We start from the raw sequence: 22,552 nt of genomic DNA, 5'->3' as shown, positions 1-22,552 counted from the left end.
ACTTCAAAAGCACGTGAGGTCACCCACGCAGATTGGGAAACATAAAGGACCGTTCTGCTTGTGCTGTGATAATGTAAGCATCACAATTTACCGTCAAGGAAAAAAGTAAAAGTCAAGAAAACGGGGGTCAGGGAGAGCAGCTTCCTGGGAGCCCTTCAGTTGCCCGCTGAGGTGACTCGGCCGCTGGAGGAAGGAACCTGCCCGTCTCTTCAAGGAGGAGAGAGGGGTCTGTGCCCGCGAGCCTGAAGCTTCTGCCCAGGACAGCACGGGCACAACAAGGACGGGCGCGGCCTCCCCACGTCAGCTCCTGCGATGGGGACAGAGGGCACAGCGCCCACGAGAGCCTTCTCCACCTGGGCACCCAGCCTGGGCCAAGCTGGCCCTGCCACCGCCCAGCCCTTTCTGAAACATTTAGCAGAGGAAGAGCACAGCACAATAAAGACACAATTCCAAATGGAGAACAAAATACAAACAGGCAGTTGATACACATAAAATATGTAGAAAGTAGCAAACCCCATCAAATGTAAAGTTTCTCCATTATTAGAACCTTTTAAAGGCAAGAAATATTGTATAAGCAGAAAGGATTATATAAAATAATGTCATATTATATAATCTTTATTTATGTTTAAAGGTGTGTGTATATATATGCCCAAATACATCTAGAATAATTTTAAGGCTTAGAAGATATTAATCCCGGACTTAATCATTATATGCATCAGAGAATACCTCTTATGGAATTCATCTGACTTTAGGTGAAAAAAAGTTATTTCTGAGAGAAACAACCAAATATGATAGAAATATAATAGAAAAACATGTAAGTGTTCAACAATATGGGAATTATGGAAAAAACATGCACATAACTTTACAACATGGTATTGAGAAACTTATTTAAGTCATTATTGATAATGTGCTACAAAGTTTAGTGCAAATATTAATGAGGAGTCTTGGAATAGAAAAGGCTAAGAAATAAAAGTTTTAAATAAGAACAAAATATTGCAAGGGAGACAGAAGGAAGAGATGAAGCATAATAAAGGCTCCTCTTTCTCCCAGGGGGGAAATATACACTGTTTAATTCTATATATCAGTGGCTAAATTCAGTTTAAATGTAAGTTTAAAATTTAAGAAAAATTCTAAATTGAAGTAGTCATTTACCACATTCATGGATAAGAAATTGAATGTCAGCCGGGCGTGGTGGCTCACGCCTGTAATCCTAGCACTCTGGGAGGCTGAGACAGGAGGATCGCTTGAGCCCAGGAGTTTGAGATTGCTGTGAGCTAGGCTGACGCCACGGCACTCACTCTAGCCTGGGCAACAAAGTGAGACTCTGTCTCAAAAAAAAAAAAAAAAAAAGAAATTGAATTTCGGCCGGGCGTGGTGGCTCACCTGTCATCCCAGCACTCTGGCAGGCCGAGATGGGTGGATTGTTTGAGCTCAGGAGTTTGAGACCAGCCTGAGCAAGAGCAAGACCCCGTCTCTACAAAAAATAGAAAGAAATTATATGGACAGCTAAAAATATATATAGAAAAATTGCCAGGCATGGTGGTGCATGCCTGTAGTCCCAGCTACTGGGGAGGCTGAGGCAGGAGGATCGCTTGAGCCCAGGAGTTGGAGGTTGCTGTGAGCGAGGCTGACGCCAGGGCACTCTAGCCTGGCACTCTAGCCTGGCACTCTAGCAAGACTCTGTCTCAAAAAAACAAAAAGAAAGAAAGAAAAAGAAAACAGAGGCCGAGACAAGTCACGTAGGTGCCTGTTGGTGGCAACACTGTTCACAACAGCCAAGGGCAGAGCAGCCCCAACGTCCAGACGGACGAGCTGCGGTCCGTGTGCACACGCGGAGCAGCCGCCCAAGCAAGCTCCGAAACGGCACATCGTGCTGACTGCCATGAGCCGGACCCGAAGGGACAAATACCGTATGACTCCATTTCCACGAGGGACCTAGCATAGGCAGATTCCTGGAGACAGGACGTTGATTCGAGGTTCCCGGGAACCGGCGGTGTTTGCCGTGCGGAGTTTATGCTGAGGACGATGCAAGGTTTTGGGTGCAGAGCGCGGTGACGGGTGCGTGGCATGTGAATGACTTCACGTCACCGAACCGCGCACTTGCAAGCGGTTGTGACGGTTGCGTCGTCACTCGGTGCTCACGCCGCCACCATTCCCGGCCCGGCCAGGCGCGGAGATTCTGAACGCGCCGCGCCAAGTCCCGACGGTGAGGCTGACCCCGAGCACTCGCCACGTGTCGCGTCTGCAGGTTCGAGAGGTCCCCAGTGCCCCTGACGGACAAGACACACGTCCCGGAATGCCCTGCCCCGGGAGCGCCGGCGACAGGACGGCGACCGCCGCCAGGGGCCGCCCTCCGCGGACGCCGGGCCACGGGGACGTGGAGGCGCCAGTCCCGGCTCCGAGGCCTCCCGCGAGGCGGCGGCGCGCGTCGTTCCCGACAGCCGTATTTGCTGCACGGACGAGCAAACCGGAAGAGGCGGCAGAGCGTCCCCTTCCCTCGGGGACACGTGGCGCCGGAGCGCGGTCTCCGCTCGGAGGAGGCTGGTTCCAACGACAGTGACAAAGTTAACAGCCGTGCACGCCGAATACCTTTGTTTTAAATTTTGTGAAAAATATGATCAAAGTAACCATAAAAAAAACACTAAATCTCTGCTTCGACGGATCAGCGAGTTTCGCGGAGGGTCGACGAACCCGGGGCGCCCTCTGGCGGTGGCCCCGGAGCGCGTCACCAGCGCGGTCCCCGCGACCGCGGCGACGTCCCAAGCGGCTGCTTGGAAACCGGATTCAGGTTCATCTCCGTGAGGAACCTATACTCGGGGCACACCTGGAGTTCACCTGTGACCCCCGTGTGCCGCCCCGCACGGGCTGGCATTTTCTGCCATACCCTGAAAATGAATGGTCGCAGCTGCACGGCAACGGCGCGGGGCACAGCGTCGCTGTTTAAAGGCCAGTCCCCCGGGGACAGCGTGACGTGGCACAGCCCGGCTTCCCCAAGGCACCGCTCCCGGCAGGCAAAGGCTCCTGGGCACAGTCGGCCGCGGCAGCTTCTTGGAAACTCTCCCAGCTCAGCTCTCACAGTGCCACGTGCTCCTGGTGTCCTGCCTCGCTGGCTCCTGGCTCCTTCCCGGCTACAAACACGCCTGGGACCAAAAGCCTGGACTGGAATGTCGCTAACACAAAGAACTGAAAACGCCTCAGGTGATGGCTGCCCCAGCTAGGCTGATTTGGGTAATTCACCTGCGCTGCATGCCTGCCTCTAACATCACCTGCACCCTATAAGGATATACAACCATATGTACCCGGAATACTTAAAAATAAAAATTGCCCAGGGCTTTCACCAGGCCCCTCCCAAGCTTTGCCAGTGGCACACGACCCTCACCTAGTCCCCGTCACAACAGGTGCAATGCAATTTCACGAGTGACGCCTAGTCATTCATACGTAACCTGTGGGTGGGACAGCCTGATGGCCCTGGTGACGACAAAAGAAATTGTACCAGGAACCTGGATGTACTTATAAGTGATGTCCCTTACAAACAGCATTTCTTATGATCATGTGTTAAAGAAAAATCTGAGGGACAATAAAATGTAAAGAATTGGGCCGGGTGCGGTGGTTCACGCCTGTAATCCTAGCACTCCGGGAGGCCGAGGCCGGAGGATCACTTGAGGTCAGGAGTTCGAGACCAGCCTGAGCAAGAGTGAGACGCCCCCCCCCCGCCCCCGTCTCTATTAAAAATAGAAAAAAAATTACCCAGTCAACTAAAAATAGAAACAAAATAATTAGCCGAGTGTGGTGGCTCCCGCCTGTAGTCCCAGCTACTCGGGAGGCTGAGGCAGGAGGATCACTTGAGCCCAGGAGTCTGAGGTTGCTGTGAGCTAGGCTGATGCCAGGGCACTCACTCTAGCCCGGGCAACAAAGCAAGATTGTCTCAAAAAAAAAAAAAAAAAGTAAGAGTTCAAGTAAAAAGTAATTCATGAATTAGGGAACACAAGACCGACAGAGGTTTTGTGTTGAGGTGACAGAATGCCAAAGGCAAGTATTTCTTGGCTAAGTGCAGCAGCACAGTAAAGAAGTCACTGGATGGTTCGGGTCACACAGCTGCCTTGCTTGGCCTGTCCCACTGGAGAGTCCCTGGCTGTGTAGCACGTTAGCCGCTTATGACTGACTAGGGTCAAAATTTACTTGTCTAATGTAAGCATTCACCAGAAACAACTCAAGTTTTGTTTTTGCTTTTTACTTCTGCCAGCTGAAACGAGTAATCCAGTTAAGCTTCACCCGTGTTTGCAATTTAAGGAAGTCTGAGGGCCCTCGGGAGGCCTGGCTGGTTTTGTCTGCTCGGGGCCTTCGGGCCTGGTCTCCGTTTTAATTTGCTTTTCCGAACTCTCCGCTTTTGGTCACGCAGCAGCCGAGAGGATGACCGAACCTGGCATCGCTCTCGCTTACCACTAACGCGGCAGCCGGGGACAGAGTCGGGCGCTGCCAGCAGCAGCGGCGGCAGGTGTGCTGGGATGCAGAGTCCCGCGGCCTCGCCGTCCACACCGCAGGCTCCAGCGCCCGCGGGGTTGGTTCTCCAGGTGGTCCGAGTGGGATGGCAGTCATCTGACCCGAGAGGGGCTGCGGAAAGCACTCGGAACCTTGAGAGGACGCCACACACGAGGGAGGCAACGGCAGCCACTGTAAGGTAGGTGGGGCCTGGAAAATTCCCTGGAGCAGAGAGCCCAGGAGCCCGGAGTCAACCAATTAAATCAGTCAAGGAAGGCGGCAGCGGCCATCTGATGAGAGACTTGTATTTGTTTCTTAACAGCCTTTACATTTTGGGCAGCAAGTTTTTGCTTACTAACATAGAAACAACATTTGTTATCAATAAAAGCACCAGTTCATCCCTATTAAGTTGTTAAAGTTTTTTTTGTTTTGTTTTGTTTTTGAGACAGAGTCTCACTCTGTTGCCCAGGCTAGAGTGCTGTAGCATCAGCCTAGCTCACAGCAACCTCAAACTCCTGGGCTCAAGCGATCCTCCTGCCTCAGCCTCCCCAGTAGCTGGGACTACAGGCATGTGCCACCATGCCCGGCTGATTTTTCTATATATATATTTTAGCTGTCCATATAATTTCTTTCTATTTTTAGTAGAGACGGGGTCTCACTCTTGCTCAGGCTGGTCTCGAACTCCTGAGCTCAAATAATCCGCCCACCTCGGCCTCCCAGAGTGCTAGGATTACAGGCGTGAGCCACCGCGCCCCGCCAAAAAAAAAAAAAATTACATAATCTTAAACTTATGTTTAGCAATTGATGTTTTAGTAGTTTATCTTATTTGGAAATGATCTAGGTATTTAGTGAATATCTATCATTTAATATAACTTAGTATCATCTTAAGGTTTCAAGTTACCAAAAAGATTCTGGAAACTGTCTTCAGCCTGACATATTATATCATTAAACAAAACTACTTGTCTCAGGTTATTTTTCTTGTTGACAAATTTTTGTAACAAAGATAACATGAGTCTATGTGAGTAAAAAAGTTAGATACAATATCCATTTTTACTAAATCACTAATATTCTTATTTATTAAAAATTACTCAAGTCATATGAACTTGAAAAGTATTTGGGTTAGTTTCTTTCTTTTCTGAGAAAGTGCTTTATATAAACACTTATTTTTCTCTGGGCCAAGGACAACATGTCCCAGATAAGTATTTATTGGGAAAATGCAGAAGCACAATGAAGAAATTCTGTGGTTGGGGTTATGCAGCTGCCCGAGTTTATCCTGTTGGGAAGTCGGTAGTTACATAATCATGTGTGTGTTGGCTGCGTATGATTGGACGGGCTTAAGTTTTGTTTCTGTCAGACACAAGCATTTACCAGAAATGACTCAAGTTTCCCTTATGTTTGCAATTTAAGAAAGGCTGAGGTCACTTAGGAGGCCTCACCGGTTTTGTCTGCTCAGAGATTTTTTAGGCCTGGTTTCCATTTAAATTTACTTTAACACATGTCAGATAATTGCGCTGCAGTTTCCCAGTAATCTGAGTCTTCCTGCCATCTGACAGGCCCTCACTGAAGATGTCACACGCCATCCCGCCAGGGTGAGTGTCGCCAGGGAGGACGGCAGAAACTAGTGAGCTGCACTCACAAACCATCCCACAGCCTGACAGCTCAGGGCGTTGGGCGAGAATGCAGCCCAAGTGCTGCGAACCGGAGACGGCAATTTCCTGATGGGTGACATGAGAGCTGTTTCCGCCAAATCTCCAACCCAGGGCTGCGGCAGTGCCCGGAGCTCTGTGCCCTTCCTGTTCTTTACCCACATACACGCCCTGAGTCAGGGAACAGCAGAGTTTTTGTGCAAAGGGCCAGATTGTACCTATTTTTGCCTTTGCAGGTCACGGTCTCTTGCGACTACTCAAGTCTGCACTTGTAGCACAAAAGCAGCCATTAGAAGTAGTAAACCGGCCAGGCAGGTGGCTCATGCCTATAATCCTAGTGCTTTGGGAGGCTGAGTTCGGAGGATCGCTTGAGCTCAGGAGTTAGAGACCAGCTGAGGCAAGAGCAAGAACCCGTCTCTAGTAAAAATAGAAAAATTAGCCGGGCACTGTGTTGTGCACCTGTAGTCCCAGCTACTCGGGAGGCTGAGGCAAAAGGATCACTGGAGCCCAGGACTTTGAGGCTGCAGTGAGCTATGATGATGCCACAGCACTCCAGCCAGGGTGAGAGTGAGACAGAGTGAGACCCTGTCTCAAAAAAATGAAAATAAAAAATAAAACTAGTAAACAAACATATGTGGCTGCATTCCAATAAAACTTTACATACAAAGACAGGAGGCAAGCTAGACTTAGAGCTCTAAGTGGTCCCTCTCATCCCCGTGATTGCTGACGCCTCCCCGGTCTGTGTCTCCAACCTAGACCATGTCCACCCATTGAACATCTTCACTCGGGTGTGTCACAGAGCCCAAGGGGCTCCAGTCGGGACTCTCGGCTGTCCATCCACCTGGATGTGGTCACTTGCACTCAGCTTCCGTTCTCACCTCCTTCTGTTTATTTCCTGCACTTTAGAACCTAAAAGCTAAAGCTGCGTTTTCCAGACTCCCTGGCAGCTAGCGTTCTGGCTGAGGCTGTTGGACTGAGCACATCTGTGGGAGACTCGAAAGGGAAATGACTTGCAGGCCTCTGTCCCGCGCGGAGAGTGTGGCCCAGGCAGCGAGAGAGAGGTGTCGCGATCCCCGCCAGGCTCCTGGTCGCAGTCACAGCTACCCAAGTCTCTTCTTGAACTGGGTAGTCACCAGGGCCACGGCTCAGCTCCTACACTTCCAGCCCACCCAATAATTTTATGCTATTCCCTGTAATAAATCCATTTCTACCTTAAATACTCATGGAGTGTTTTCTTTTCATTTTCTTTCTCTCTTTCTTTCTTTTTTTTTTTTTTTGGTTCAGACAGACTCTCGCTCTGTTGCCCAGACTAGAGTGCCGTGGCGTCAGCCTAGCTCACAGCAACCTCCAACTCCTGGACTCAAGCGATCCTCCTGCCTCAGCCTCCCGAGTAGCTGGGACTACAGGCATGAGCCACCATGCCTGGGTAATTTTCACTATATATATTTTTAGTTGTCCAGATAATTTCTTTCTATTTTTAGTAGAGACAGGGTCTCGCTCTTGCTCAGGCTGGTCTCGAGCTCCTGACCTTGAGCGATCCGCCCGCCTCGGCCTCCCAGAGTGCTGGGATGACAGGCGGGAGCCACCGCGCCCGGCCTCATGGAGTGTTTTCTGCACGGAGCCCTGGCTGACCTGCTCACCAGACCAGCTCTCCTACCCACCACTTTCGCTCAGTAAACGGCGTCTCTGGTTTCAATCAGGTAAGAACCACACCGGTAATGTGAACAGGGAATAAATTACGGTAAAGGATTGTTTACTAGTAAAACGAGGTTAACTACCGACGTGGGTAACAGATGAAGCAGCAAATGCAGAAGCTGCTACCACGTGTAGGGTTGAAGACGGGGAAGAACCAAGGCCGTGGAAGAGCCACCTTCGGAGCACCACGCCCAGCCCCACACACGGAACTGACTCTCACATGTAGTTTTTTCTTTTTTATTTCGGCATATTACGGGGGCACAAATGTTTAGGTTTCATATATTGCCCTTGCCCCACCCGAGTCAGAGCTTCAAGTGTGTCCGTCCCCCAGCCGGTGCGCACCGCGCCCATTAGGTGTGGATTTGCCATCCCCTCCTCCCCCCCCACCTGCCCAATAGCCTTGAATGTTATTCCTGTATGTGCACTTCAGTGTCGACCAGTTCATGCCAGTTTGATGGTGAGTCCATGTGGTGCTTGTTTTTCCATTCTTGTGATGCTTCACTTAATAGAATGGGCTCCAGCTCTATTCAGGATAATACAAGAGGTGCCAGATCACCATTGTTTTTTGTGGCTGAATAAAACTCCATGGTATACATATACCACATTTTATTAATCCACTCACATATTGATGGGCACTTGGGTTGTTTCGACATCTTTACAATTGTGAATTGTGCTGCTATAAACATTCAGGTGCAGATGTCTTTTTTACAGAATGTCTTTTGTTCCTTTGGGTAGATGCCCAGTAATGGGATTGCTGGATCAAATGGTAGGTCTACTTGTATCTGTTGAAGGTATCTCCATATTGCTTTCCACAGAGGTTGCACTAGTTTGCAGTCCCACCAGCAGTGTATGAGTGTTCCTGTCTCTCCGCATCCATGCCAACATGTGTTGTTTTGGGACTTTTTGATAAAGGCCACTCTCACTGGAAATAAGTGATATCTCATTGTGGTTTTGATTTGCATTTCCCTAATGATCAGAGATGTTGAGCATGTTTTTTATATGTTTGCTGGCAATTAGTCTGTATTCTTTTGAAAAGTTTCTGTTCATGTCCTTTGCCCACTTTTTGATAGGGTTGTTTGATTTTTTCTTGCTGATTATCCTGAGTTCTATATAGATTCTAGTTATAGCCCTTTATCAGATGTGTAACATGCACATATTTTCTCCCATTCTGTAGGTTGTCTGTTTGCTCTCAGGATAGTTTCTTTGGCTGTGCAGAAGATTTTTAGTTTGATCAGGTCCTATTTATTTATTTTTGGTTGCTGTGATTGCCTTTGGGGTCCTCTTCATAAATTCTTTGCCAAGGCCATGTCTATAAGAGTTTTTCCAACATTTTCTTCTAGAATTCTTATAGTTTTATGCCTTAGGTTTAAGTCTGTTATCCACCATGATTTGATTTTTGTGAGAGGTGAAAGGTGCGGATCCTGTTTCAGTCTTGTACATGTGGCTATCCAGTTTTCCCAGCACCATTTATTGAATAAGGATTGTTTTCCCCAGCGTATGTTTCTGTCTGCTTTGTCAAAGATTAGATGGCTATATGAGGATGGCTTTATAACTGGGTTCTCAGTTCTGTTCCATTGGTCTATGTCTCGGTTCTTGTGCCAGTACCATGCTGTTTTAGTTACTATGGCCTTGTAGTATAGCTTGAAGTCTGGTAAATTGATACCTCTCAATTTGTTCTTTTTGCTTAAGATTGTTTTGCATATGGGGTCTTCTCTGTTTCCATATGAAGCGTAGAATTATTTTTGCTATATCTGTGAAAAATGATATTGGTATTTTAATAGGGATTGCATTGAATCTGTAGATCGCTTTGGGCAGTACAGACATTTTAACAATGTTGATTCTTCTGACCTATGAGCACGGTATGGTTTTCCACGTGTTTACGTGCTCTGCAATTTTCTTCCTCAGTGTTTCGTAGTTCTCCCTGTAGAAGTATTGACTCTCACATGTTTTAATATCTATTTAATATCTATCTATTTTTTTGTTGTTGTTGAGACAGGGTCTCACTCTGTTACCCTGGCTGGAATGCAGTGGTGTCATCGTAGCTCACTGCAGCCTCAAACTCCTGGGCTGAAGTGATTTTTCTGGCCTTAACCTCCCAAGTAGCTGGGACTACAGGCAGGGCCACTGTGCCCTGCTAATTTTTTTTTTTTTTTTTTGTAGAGATGGGCTCTCATTATATTGCTCAGGCTGGTCTCAAACTCCTGGGCTCAAGCAATCCTCCCACCTGAGCCTTCCAGAGTGCTGGGATTACAGGTATGATTCACCACACCCGGCCCTGGCAAATTATAATTTTATAAGCAGAATTGATGTATTTACTTGATTGCTCCAGAATTTAAAAAGCTACTTTTTAAATTCTTATTTTTATGGTAAACAGTTGTTTGCACAAGTTCAATAAGAATCTGCTCTCTTTAAGACAGGATTCAATTGGAAACATCGGTTACGTTACCAAGGTTTTGACTGGGATGTCATATTTAAATTGTTTATAGGTACTGCAGATGAGGTGTGAAGTCTACCTTGGTTTAGCTTTCTAGCCTGGAGAGGATTTTAAACCTGAGATTCCTATATGGTCAATTGCTATTCTTGCTGCACTTATGTAAATAATCAGGCCAAATTCGATAAGGCTAAACTTGTACAAATAAATCAGTCTTATTTTGATTATCTTTGATAAAAATGACAGTAACTCTAGAGAAAAATTGTGGCCAGGTGCAGTGGCTGTAATCCTAGAGCACTGGGAGGCAGAGGCAGGAGGGTCCCTTGGGGCCAGGAGTTTGAGACCAGACTGGGCAACATAGCGAAACTCCTGTTTCTACAAAAAAAAAAAAATTTAAAAATTAGCCAGGCATGGTGGTATGTGCCTGTAGTCCCAGCTACTTGGGAAGCTGAGGTGGGAGGATCATGTGAGCCCAGGATTTTGAGGTTGATGTGAGCTGTGATCACACCACTGTACTCCATCCTGGGTGACAGAGCAAGACACTGTATCTTAAAGAAGAAAAAAAAAACACATTGTTTCAGAAGAAAAACTACAGTATACCTGTTATTAGACTATAGCTCTGTTCATTGTTTTTGAGGTTTTATTATTTACCTACAATCTGGACTAAATCCTGAGCTCCTCTAGCTTCCTCCAGTATCTGACTACAACAGGTATCGCCCAGTTCCCTCATGGTCTTTATTTATTTATTTAGAGACAGGGTCTCACCCTATTGCTCAGAGTAAAGTGGTGTCATCATTGCTCACTGTGGCCTCACATGCCTGGGCTCACACAATCCTTGTGCCTCAGTTTCCCGAGTAGCTAGGACTAGAGGTGCATACCACCACGCCCAGCTAACTTTTCTATTTTTGGTAGAGACAGGGTCTTGCTAGGTAGCTCAGGCTGCCCTCATGGTCTTTTTATTTATTTATTTCTGTTTCTTTTTAGACCCTGTGCTTGCACCTCATGGTCTTTTGACTTATCTAGTTGGATACCTTCAGGCCTGGATCATGACGTGAAATCATTATGCAAATCGAGTTCATTATATTACTATTAATTTCACTCTGTATGATCCTTTTAAAACTCCGTACCTGTTCAACCTCTGCAAAAGTACAACTTGTAACAAACCAATGCTGGTCCGGTGCTTCACCATGATAGCTAACCTATGAAACTGATAAAACTGAACTGAACAATAAACTCTAGGCAGGCTTAACCCGACAACCATTCTTTCCAAACTTCTTTATTCCTCAAATGTGGCTAAAATGGTTTGACACTGACTTAAAATTGCTAGCCATCCCCCGACATGGACCAGATCAACTAGGACAGGCCCATCCCAGCAGCCAGGGACAATCAAAACCTAACCACAGGATATTTGATCAGTGATGCTTTCAGAGAAAGATTCGATCAAAAAGAGGAAACATGAAAGTTGCCAATATCAAGATGGAGTTTGTGTCAAACCCAAACAAAACAGAGTCAGTAGGTTAAGAAGGGCCCTCATGCACGCAGGCCTACAAGAACACTACAAAACTCTTCCAAGGGCTCTTACACACACATGCCTGTAACAAGAACTTTTGCCAAGTACTTTCCAGATTGCAGCTTGCTACGTGAGTCACAAGGACAGCTAAGCAGCCACGCAAGAACACTGTCTGACACACTGTCTCCACTAATGAACTGATGTCAACTCCTGCAATAAGCCCCTGTAACCATCGCTCTCTTGGTTTCAGAACAACTTACATGTACTCTTCCTTTTGATTTTAAGGGCATCTCCTTACCTCAGGCTGCTCCAGTGTGCCCATGGTTGCCATTGCATGCATATTCCGCATTGCAGGGCTTCTGCTCATTCTCTAAAAAACGCATGATCTTTGGCGAACCTCTCTCTGTTATGAGGTTGACGCCCTTTACTACTGCTCTGCTCTTCTGGAACATAAAGCGTGGGCCAGAGGTGGAACATTCATCTTGCAACTGTAAGGACTAAGGATGGAAATAAGAAGCCTGTTCTCTAAAGGCTTCATGGAGCCAGAGGCCAGGCTGGCTCCGGACGTCTTTTACCTGGGTCCGGGAAAGTACTCCCAGGTATTCAATCAATTGGTTGGAGGTGGTGTGTGTTTGTTTGTAGGGGAGGCTGTTACTCATTGCCAAATATAATTTCTAACTAAAATTAGAATACATACAGAATACATGTAGAAAATTGTCTATTAAATTGTTCTACTTCTTAGGTTCATTATGTAAGGTTTTGCTGAAAAATCACCCATTTCTTCCAGGTTTTTAAATTTGTCTCAAGACTCACACAATGAAATCTCTTAAATTATTTTATCCTCTTTTACATTGGTATCTTGTTTTCTCATTCTTAATCTTGTATGCTTTTCCTCTTTGATCAAGCTCACTGGAGTGTTAATCTACTTATTTGTCTTCTTTTAAAGCATACCTATTGTATTTATTTATCCTTTCTACTATTTTGTTTGTGTTAGTGCCTGTTTCATTCTTTTACTTATTCTCTCTTCCATTGGAACATAAACACTAAGTTTCTTTAAATTTTTCTTCATTAATAATGAAGTTACTGGGAGTGTATATTCAGGGCAACTTGAATCTATGCTCCCCGGGAAAAAAGTTAAAAATAAAATAAAATAATGAAATTATTTTTAAGGCTACACATTTTCTTCAGAATACAGCTTTAGCTGCATCCTTTGGGAGTTGGATATGAAGGGAATCTACCTTTGCAGTGTTTTATATATGGTTAGTTTATAACGTCAGACAAGTCTCTTTTTCATCCAGGGATTTTTTTAAAAGGATTTAACTTCTTTTTTTTAATAGGAAACCCCAGTTTGTAGGACCTGTTCATTTCAAGATATTTGTCTCTTTTTTACATTTTATTACTTTCTTAGAACTGTATTGAACTGTAATCAAATTATATGTCCTATTATATCTCTTTACTCAACTTACATGATTATTTTGTGGCCCACGACATGATTATCCCATGGGCTTAAATAGATGCAAAACTCTCTCTCTACATCTAATGAAATTGAGCTCGCTGTTTGTAGTATTCAGTTCCTTTATTCCCATACCTGTTCTTCGTCTGCAGATTTGTCTAATTCCGGGATGGCTGTGCCGAAGCTTGGGGAAGGGTGAGGGCGGCATGGTGCTCTGCGGCGCATCCTGCCGTCCCACCCCGGCCAGAGTCGGGCTCGGGGACAGGCCCGCTGCGCTGCGGGGCAGGAGGAGCAGAGACAGGTTGTGGGGCGGGGGCGTCGGTCCGGTTGCCAGGAAGCAGACCCGGACACAATGGGGTCTGGAGCGGGCAGGGCGGGAGCGGGCAGGGCGGGAGCGTGGGGGGTCCAGTCACCTCGCTTTGCTTTTTGTTTTCCCGCACCCGGGGCCACCGCAGCAGGTCAGTGCATCCCGGCCCGGGCCGGCCCCTCCCCCGACACCCTCTCCCAGCACCACTGAAATGGCCTGTCCCCACAGACCCAGGGGGACTCCCGGGGGTCTGGGCCTCAACCGCGCGCACACTCGTACACAGCCCAGCGGAACTTGCTTCCGGGCAGGGGGCAGACCCAGGCCCCCCCCAGAGTCGGGAAAGCCACCGTTTGTTTTCCTGGCGCCCGGGATACCGGACGGGCCCCGCCCCCGCGTCGCGCTAATCCCGAGGGACCGGGAAGCGCGTCCCCGCGAGTCTCGGGTGGAGGGGACCCCGCTGCCACCTTCCGCCCACAGGTGCCGCAGGCCGTGAGCGCCCACGACCCGCGCTATGGGCTCGGACATCTGGGTTGGCCCCTGGCGGCCGCACAGGCCCCGCGGCCCCATCTCGGCGCACTTCAGAGGCCCCGGGCCCAAATACAAGCTGCCGCCGAACACCGGTAGCGGGGCGGCCTCCGCGGTTGCGGGGGTGGGACGGGGCTGGGCCGGAGGGGAGACGCCACGCAGGCCCGTGGCTGGACCGGGGTGCGGCACCGGAGCTGCGGGGGCTGAGGACAGGAGAGCAGCGGGCGGGTCGGTGCTCCGGCACCGCGAACTATGCCCGGGACGGAGGACGGGTCTGTGCGGGGGCCGAGGGCGGTCCGCCCGGCCAGTCGGTGACGCCGGGACGCCCCCGCAGGCTACATCCTGCACGACCCGTCGCGCCCCCGCGCCCCCGCCTTCACCTTCGGCGCGCGCCTCCCCACGCAGCGGACGACGTGCGGCCCCGGCCCGGGCCACCTGGTGCCGGCCCACATGACCGTGCGCGGCCCGGTCGGCGCCCCCGCCTACTCCATCCTTGGCCGCCTACGCCACTCAGCGCCTGTCCTCACTCCCGGACCGGGTCAGGACCCTGGGACCCTGGTCGCCCCCACGCAGAGCGGCCTCCAGGGAGGCCCACCTGGGAATCCCGCACCCGAACCCCGAGCTCCCCTCGGGTGCCCTAACGCCCCATATTCGGCAGCCCCATATCCGGATCTCAAAACCCAGAGTCCCGATCCCCACCGGGCCCTGACAAATCGCGGCTTCAATTGCCCCAGCCCCACGACCCCATCACCGGGTCCCACCAGGCCCCCCACCCGTTCCCGCCCACACCCTTGCTTCCCCCGCAGGCAGGTACTTCCCGGAGCGAGCTGGGAACGCGACGTACCCCAGCGCGCCTCGGCACACCATCGCTCCCCGGAACTGGGGTATCCACGCGGAGCACCAGACCCCAGGTGAGGTCGGGAAGACAGCACCTTGGACCTTCCCACCCCAGACCCCGGGCCGCCCTCCGGGCGCTGGGACCGCCCTGCACTCGCGGGGAGCCCCCGCGCCTGCCCCAGCCGACCCCTTGCTGGCTCCTTCCCAGGTCCTGGGTCCTACACGGTGCCCTCGCTCCTGGGCCCGCGCGTCATCGGCAAAGTCTCCGCCCCAACGTACTCCATCTACGGCCGCAGCACAGTGGGCAGCTGCTTCGAGGACCTCAGCAAGGTGGGGGAGGGGCCGATGGGCTCAGCGTAGCGAGGGATCAACCGGGAGGACCGCGCCTCGGGGCGGTGGGGAGTGGAGGCCAGACCCGGCACCCCTTCCGCCCTCCCGCAGAGCCCGGGCCCCTGCGCCTACCACCAGGTGAACCCTGGGGTCTACAAGTCCCGGGCCCCCCAGTTCACGATGCTACCGCGGACTTCAACTCCCCAAGACAACACTCTGAACCCAGGGCCCGCAGCCTACAACGTGGACCAGGTGGTCTGGATTCCAGGGTCAAGGGTCAGAGGCGGGGGATGAGGGTCTAAGGTCGGAGGTAGGGGATCAGGGTTCCCGAGGGTACAGGGGTCCCAAAGCGGGACGGCTGGGTCCGCGAGGTCAGCGGCGTCTCCTGGGCCTGCAGCACCGGAAGCCTCGTGGCTGGACCTTCGGGATCCGGCACTCAGACTACCTGGCCAGGATGGTGACCAACGTGGACAACTGACTGACCGGCCGGGCGGGCGCGGCCGCACAATTGTTTGGTTAAAGTTTCTGAGCCAGCGTCGTGTCCGCCTGTCTCTGTTCGCGCCCGCGCGGCCCGGTCCCGGCAAGGCTAGGGGCGGGGCCGAGCGTCCCAGAGTCAGAACTTTGGAACCCATCCGAGGGCGGGGCCCGAGCGTCCCCGCGAGGCCGGTCCGGGGCCAGAGGGTCTGGGCGGTGTCCGACCGTCGAACCCCCCCGCAGGGTGGGAAGGGTACATCCTGGGCCCGTTGATTCCGGAGACCCCGGCAAGCTGGATAGAATGGGCCGGTGATCCCATCCGCCGCCCCTTTGGGCCCTCGAATTCCCGGAAGTCCTGCACCCCGCCAGCCTCTTTGGAGGAAGTCCTGCACCCCCCAGCCTCTTTGGAGGAAGTCCTGCACCCCCCAACCTCTTTGGAGGAAGTCCTGCACCCCCCAGCCTCTTTGGAGGAAGTCCTGCACCCCCCAGCCACTTCGGGGATTGGCCAAGACCGTAGCCAGCAAGGCTTCCTCGAGGCGGCGCTTGGCGAGCCCCACTTAGCTAAGGGAAGGGCCCCACCCAACCGCTGTCCGCGGGCCGCTGTTGACCGCCGCGGAGCTGCCCCTGCTCGCAGGCCGGGGACGGGTGTGCTCGAAGTGAACCCTGCGGTCCTGACCCCGTGGCCGCGAGCCAGGCAGGGCAGAACGGAAGCAGAGCGGGCAAGGGCTGAGGTACTGAACAGGTATGGGCCGGGGCCAGCCGCGAGGTCGGGAAGTGGGAACCACAGAGAAAAAACAGATACCGCGACACAAACAAGGGACAGAGGGGCGGCAGCAGAGAGACACGTAGGAACAGGGTCCGGACAGGAGCACGTGGCCGCAGGGACAAGGACACGGGCGGCAGCAGGTTCCAGATGTGTCTGGCATCCCCGTAGGCCCGGAGCTATGGCAGCCCCAGCGACGCCAGGAACCCAGGCTCCACCCGCCCCAGTAGCGCCTGGTGACCTCTCGGGGGAAGGGAGCCGGGGACTTCCTGACGCCCCGTCAGAGCCCAAGCAGCTTCCGGAGCTGATCCGCATAAAGCGAGATGGAGGCCGCCTGAGCGTGGCGGACATCAGAGGCTTCGTGGACGCTGTGGTGAACGGGCGCGCGCAGGGCGCACAGATAGGTGCGTGGGGAGGACTGGGCCCTTCTGACCCTGACCTTGATCCGAGGTCGGCTCCCCCAGACTGTCCGTCCCTGGGAACGCCACAACCATCACTGGCCCCAGGATAACCCATTGCTTTGGGGACGCTGTCCTCACCATAGCACTTCACACCCAGGGGCCATGCTCATGGCCATCCGACTTCGGGGCATGGATCTGGAGGAGACCTCGGCACTGACCCAGGCGCTGGCTGAGTCTGGACAGCAGCTGGAGTGGCCAAAGGCCTGGCACCAGCAGCTGGTGGACAAACATTCCACAGGGGGTGTGGGTGACAAGGTCAGCCTAGTCCTGGCACCTGCCCTGGCTGCATGCGGCTGCAAGGTTAGCGACCACCTCCTTTCCAGACCCGAACCTTTGACCCCAGAGAGCCAGCAACCAAGCCATCCACAGGCAGCTCCCAACCCCAAGCCTGGCCCAGACGGAGCACTCAAAGACAGGACCCAAGCTTCTCACCGCCACCCCCACCCCCACAGAACTTGGGTCCCCCTTGGGCCCCAGACTAGGCCCCTTGGAACAGAACCAAGTTCTACCAGCTGAATGCAGAACCCCCTTCCCCCGCAGTACCCCAGACAGCACTCCCAGGGAAAAGCGGAGTACCCTTCTCCCTCTGTCCTAGTCTTGTGTCCCCAGGGCTGGGTACCAACCTCCTCCCCAATGGACACCAGGCCCTCAACCAGGAAAATTTCATTTTCATTCCCTCTCCACCAGCTGGGCACCCACTAAAACTGCTTAAACACCGTTTAAGTCCAGCATAAGTCCTACCCAGGGAGAGTGAGGGAGCATGTGCAGGTGGGGGTGAGAAGTACTATGCAGGTATACTCAGCATCCCTGCCCACCAGGTGCCCATGATCAGTGGACGTGGCCTGGCACACACAGGGGGCACCTTGGATAAGCTGGAATCTGTCCCTGGATTCAACGTCATCCAGAGCCCAGAGCAGGTACGAGACCACCTACTGGCTGTTGACCTCAGCTGATAGAGACCTTGGCCAGAATCACTGATAGACCATTAAGACCACTAATGAGGATATTGATCAGAGTTATTCATGGGCCACTGATAGTCAATGGACTTTGGTCAAATCATCAGTGGATCTTTGATCAGGATCATTAATCTGGACTTGGTCAAAATCACTGATGGGCCACTGATAATTAAGGGCCCACAGAAGAGTGATCAGAATCTTGACAAGACAAAAGTCAGCGTCATTGCTGAGGATTTATCACAATCATTCACAGGTCACTGGTCATGGTCTTGGACCTTTGTCAAGGCTGCTGCTGAGCCCTGTGATGGCGTTACTGATCTGGGTCACTGGGGATGGGGGCTGTCTGACCAGATGCAGGAGCTGCTGGAGCAAGTGGGCTGCTGTATCGTGGGGCAGAGTAAGAAACTGGTTCCTGGGGACGGAATCCTGTACGCAGCCAGAGATGTGACAGCCACCGTGGACAGCCTGCCACTCATCACAGGTGACATGACCCGACTCCAGGGGCCAGCTGCTGCAGGTTACAGAGCCCTGATTTCTGACCTCACAGCCAGGGTCCTTTCGTTACAGGTGACCTGACTGTGGGACCTCCCCCAATGACAGCGCCCCTCATCATGGGATGCCTGACCACCAACTCATGGGGGTGACCTGACTCACAACCCACTAGGTGTGGCCACCCCATCCCAGGGGACTTGGCCTTCAATGCCCAGGGCCCATGACCCCTCCTGCCCCTAGGGTTGCCATCCCTCAAGTCTCCCAGGGAGACCTTTGGCCCTCCATTGTCCCCTTCTGTCTCCCCGACAGCCTCCATCCTCAGCAAGAAGGTCGTGGAGGGACTGTCCGCTCTGGTGGTGGACGTTAAGTTCGGAGAGGCTGCCATCTTCCCCGACCAGGAGCAGGCCCGGGAGCTAGCGACAGTGCTGGTGAGCACCCTGCCTGCTGGAGCCTGTGGCCCCTCCGTGGGGCCCCCGTGTGTCTATGGCCTCTCTGCGGGGCTGGGCCTCTTAATGTGGACCTGACCGGCCCTCACCCCTCTACTCTCCCCAGCCTCGCCATCCTGCTTTCTGCGTCCCGGCCCCCCTTCTGCGGGGACCCACCCTCCCAACCAGCAGTCTCTCCCTCCGTCACACCCAACCCCCCAGTGACCGGGCCTCTGGCCCGGGACGACCACCCGAGGCCAGGCACAAGGTCCTCCTGGCCCCTATCGCTGAAGTCTGGCACAGCGCTCGCTGCGCTCCCCACCCCAAGCCTTCCCTGCCCTCATCCCGGGCGCTGGCAACCCAGGGTGCAGCAGAGGCTGGAGCGTGATGGCGCAGGGCAGGGTCCACACTGAACCACGACTCCGCAGGTGGGCGTGGGCGTGGGCCTGGGGCTTCGGGTCGCCGCAGCCCTGACCGCCATGGACAAGCCCCTGGGCCGCAACGTGGGCCACACCCTGGAGGTGGAGGAGGCGCTGCTGTGCATGGACGGCGCAGGGCCGTCGGACCTCCGGGACCTGGTCACTAAGCTCGGTGAGGGGCAGGGAGGGCGGCGGCGGGAGGCTTCCGGCTAGGCCGCCCCGCGAGGTGCCCGCACCGGCCCGGCCTGAGCACCGCCCCCCGCCGGCAGGGGGCGCCCTCCTCTGGCTCAGCGGACAGGCCGAGACCCAGGCCGAGGGCGCTGCGCGGGTGGCCGCAGCGCTGGACGACGGCTCGGCCCGGGACCGCTTCGAGCAGATGCTTGCGGGGCAGGGCGTGGACCCGGGCCTGGCCCGAGCGCTGTGCTCCGGGAGCCCCGCTCAGCGCCGGCAGCTGCTGCCCCGCGCCCAGGAGCAAGAGGAACTGCTTTCACCTGCGGACGGTGAGCGCCGGGGCAGCCCGCCCCTCCCCCTCCCCTGCCCCTTCCTCTCCCCACGCCCCCGCCCGCCCAACGCCCTCTCCCCGCAGGCACAGTGGAGCTGATCCATGCGATGCCGCTGGCTCTCGTGCTGCACGAGCTCGGAGCTGGACGCACCCGCGCGGGGGATCCGCTCCGCCTGGGGGTGGGCGCCGAGCTGCTGGTCGACGTGGGCCAGAGGCTGCGCCGCGGTGAGCGCCGCCCCCGCTGACCGCCCCGCCCCGCGCCGTCCGCCCTCGCCCCGTCCGCCCTCGCCCCGTCCGCCCTCGCCCCGTCCGCCCTCGCCCCGCCCCGTCCGCCCTCGCCCCGCCCCGTCCGCCCTCGCCCCGCCCCGTCCGCCCTCGCCCCGCCCCGTCCGCCCTCGCCCCGCCCGCTGACCGCCCCTCCACCGCCCCGCAGGGACGCCCTGGCTCCGCGTACACCGGGACGGCCCCCCGCTCAGCGACCCGCAGCGCCGGGCCCTGCAGGAGGCGCTCGTGCTCTCAGACCGTGCGCCCTTCGCCGCCCCCTCGCCCTACGCCGAGCTCATCCTGCCGCCCACCGCCGCGCAGCAATAAAGCCCTACAGCCGCAAAGCCGTGTCCGTGCCTGGCGCGCCGGGGACCCGGGCAGCAGCGTGCGGGGGCGGGAGAGAGGGTGCGGGGGCGAAAGCGGGGCGGCCTCGCTGGACACGTGACCTCCGGCGGGGCCCACAGTCCTTCGCGCGTGCGCGGCGCCATTAACGCATGCGCCGTGGGACGGCGCGACTCCTGCGGTCCCGGCGTGCAGCGCGGGTGAGGCGGGTCGGCTGCGAGACCCGGAAGCGCGGGGCAGCTCGCTCGGACTCGCGGCGCTGCTGCGAGGTGCGGACCCCGGGGTTGGAGGAGAGGGAACAGCCCGCGCCTGGGACGCGCTCGGCTCTGCGGGGCCGGCAGCGGCGCATTCCCACCGGGCGCGCCGGAGGGAGAGTCGAATCTGGGGAGACGCGGGGCAGGGAGGCGTCTCGGAGCGTGCACGGGTTGTCTTCGGTGGCGAGCACAGTCATAGGTGCTCACGTCCCGCGCGTCGCTTCAGGCGGTCCTCAGAGACCGGTCTGACCACGAGGTGGTCCGCGAGTGGCCCAGGGGGGAGCGGCGCGCCGGAGGTCAGACGGCACAGCCGCAGCCCGGGAACCGTCCGGCCTGGGGTGGAGGCCACAATTTAGGAGCCCTCGGGAGGGTTTTCTCAGCAGGTGAGGGAGAGTCCTGAGACCTCCAGGTGGCAAACTTTCCGGGGCCCCTGTGGAAAAGGCACGGAGGTCACCAGGCAAGGACAGGGTGTGCGCGGCGAGCCAAGACTGGTGCTGTTGGGAAACCTGGATGGGAAAAAGGTGGGGTTTTGTGCGGAGTAGAAACATTCTACCCCTTTGCCAGGAAAGGGGCAGAGTTCGAGCCCGTGGATAGGTGGCACTGGTTCTCTGCTGAACTTGGGTGGGCGGAGAGCGGCCAGAGAGCCTTCGTTGAAGTGGCCGGAGGTGTCAGGAAAGGGCTGGAGGAGTCAGTTACTCTTCCGGGGTTACAACCCAGAGTTATCCACCTCCTTTCAAGAAATGGGTTTATTGCAGATAGATACACATGCTCAGGAATCCAGGCAAGGCATCTCTTTGAATGCTTTCATGTAGTAAGAGGCTCAGCTGCCTAGGTGCAGGACAGGGTGTGGTAAGAGAGGCTGAAGTTCCCAGGTTAAAGGACAAGAGTGACAGGCATGGAGTTGGCTGGGTATGGGTGTTTGGTGCTGCCTAAGCTGCAGTTTAGAGGTTTCAGAGGTGGAGCAGTCCTGAGCTCAGGTGAACAGTTGCAGACAGGTGGTGAGCCTGCGGGTGGGTTTGTCTCCAGTAATGGGAAGCAGCCCAGGCACCTTCTTGTCCCCTCCCCTCTGGCTCCTGACACCTTTCCTCTTTTCCAGGTACATCAGGTCCATGCTGCTGCTGGCTCAGGGGCCCAAGGCTTGGCGTGGGCTCTCTCAGCTTAAGTCCCGAGTCCTCCCTGGGCTCCCAGGAGGCCAGGCCCTGCACTTGAAGCCCTGGCTCTCATCAAGGCAGGGCCCTGCAGACACTGGTGGGCAGGGCCAGCCCCAGGGCCCTGGGCTCCGAACCAGGCTTCTGGTCACAGCCCTCTTTGGGGCCGGACTGGGCGGGGCCTGGCTGGCTGCAAGGGCAGAAAAGCAGCAGTGGCGACAGCAGCGGCGAACAGAGGCCCTGCGCCAGGCGGCTGTGGGCCAGGGTGATTTCAGCCTGCTGGACCACCGAGGCCAGGCTCGCTGCAAGGCTGACTTCCGGGGCCAGTGGGTGCTGATGTACTTTGGCTTCACTCACTGCCCCGACATCTGCCCGGATGAGCTAGAGAAGCTGGTGCAGGTGGTGCAGCAGCTGGAAGCCAAGCCGGGCCTGCCTCCAGTGCAGCCTGTCTTCGTCACCGTGGACCCCGAGCGGGACGACGTGGCCGCCATGGCCCGGTACGTGCAGGACTTCCACCCGAGGCTGCTGGGCCTGACAGGCTCCGCTGAACAGGTTGCCCAGGCGAGCCGCAGCTACCGGGTGTACTACAGCGCAGGCCCCAAGGACGAGGACCAAGACTACACTGTGGACCACTCCATCGCCATCTACCTGCTCAACCCCGACGGCCTCTTCACTGACTACTACGGCCGGGGCAGGTCAGCCGAGCAGATTGTAGACAGTGTGCAGCGGCACATGGCTGCCTTCCGCAGCGTCCTGGCATGAGCTGCCACCGCCTGTCATTAAATGGGGTGCGTTCTCACGTGTGTGTGTCTGTACCGGCAGCCCATGGAGGGCCAGCA

At 54.7% G+C, this 22,552-nt stretch overlaps 3 protein-coding genes across 13 annotated transcripts; all 3 read left to right on the top strand.

Annotated features, from left to right (window-relative positions):
• Positions 1-13,962: 13,962 nt before the first annotated feature.
• CIMAP1B (ciliary microtubule associated protein 1B) lies at positions 13,963-15,960 on the top strand. Of its 6 annotated transcripts, none has more exons than XM_069491549.1 (6): positions 13,963-14,141; positions 14,381-14,584; positions 14,853-14,957; positions 15,092-15,213; positions 15,325-15,489; positions 15,611-15,752. In XM_069491549.1, the coding sequence occupies exons 1-6, from the start codon at positions 14,033-14,035 to the stop codon at positions 15,689-15,691; spliced, it is 786 nt and encodes a 261-aa protein (XP_069347650.1). In that variant the 5' UTR covers positions 13,963-14,032; the 3' UTR covers positions 15,692-15,752. The 6 variants fall into 6 exon arrangements, with proteins under 6 accessions (XP_069347650.1, XP_069347653.1, XP_069347649.1 ...); XM_069491548.1 differs by having other exon boundaries at positions 13,973-14,141; positions 14,452-14,584; positions 15,325-15,465; positions 15,611-15,960; XM_069491550.1 differs by having other exon boundaries at positions 13,973-14,141; positions 15,325-15,465.
• A 671-nt stretch (positions 15,961-16,631) lies between these two features.
• TYMP (thymidine phosphorylase) lies at positions 16,632-20,310 on the top strand. 2 transcript variants are annotated; one of them, XM_069491544.1, is made up of 9 exons: positions 16,632-16,854; positions 17,009-17,211; positions 17,730-17,828; positions 18,219-18,348; positions 18,669-18,787; positions 19,213-19,375; positions 19,473-19,703; positions 19,790-19,930; positions 20,139-20,310. In XM_069491544.1, the coding sequence occupies exons 1-9, from the start codon at positions 16,632-16,634 to the stop codon at positions 20,294-20,296; spliced, it is 1,467 nt and encodes a 488-aa protein (XP_069347645.1). In that variant the 3' UTR covers positions 20,297-20,310. The 2 variants fall into 2 exon arrangements, with proteins under 2 accessions (XP_069347645.1, XP_069347646.1); XM_069491545.1 differs by having other exon boundaries at positions 19,775-19,930.
• Positions 19,786-22,508, top strand: SCO2 (synthesis of cytochrome C oxidase 2). 5 transcript variants are annotated; one of them, XM_069491554.1, is made up of 2 exons: positions 19,786-19,930; positions 21,662-22,508. In XM_069491554.1, the coding sequence occupies exon 2, from the start codon at positions 21,675-21,677 to the stop codon at positions 22,473-22,475; it is 801 nt and encodes a 266-aa protein (XP_069347655.1). In that variant the 5' UTR covers positions 19,786-19,930; positions 21,662-21,674; the 3' UTR covers positions 22,476-22,508. The 5 variants fall into 5 exon arrangements, with proteins under 5 accessions (XP_069347655.1, XP_069347658.1, XP_069347656.1 ...); XM_069491557.1 differs by lacking the exon at positions 19,786-19,930 and adding an exon at positions 20,444-20,511 and having other exon boundaries at positions 21,662-22,493; XM_069491555.1 differs by lacking the exon at positions 19,786-19,930 and adding an exon at positions 20,518-20,948 and having other exon boundaries at positions 21,662-22,493.
• Positions 22,509-22,552: the final 44 nt, after the last annotated feature.

The sequence above is a fragment of the Eulemur rufifrons genome, chromosome 16 (assembly GCF_041146395.1).
Source record: "Eulemur rufifrons isolate Redbay chromosome 16, OSU_ERuf_1, whole genome shotgun sequence".
Lineage (NCBI taxonomy): Eukaryota > Metazoa > Chordata > Mammalia > Primates > Lemuridae > Eulemur > Eulemur rufifrons.
The sequence above is the reverse complement of the archived record's forward strand: the minus strand, read 5'-3'. Positions and strand labels throughout refer to the sequence as shown.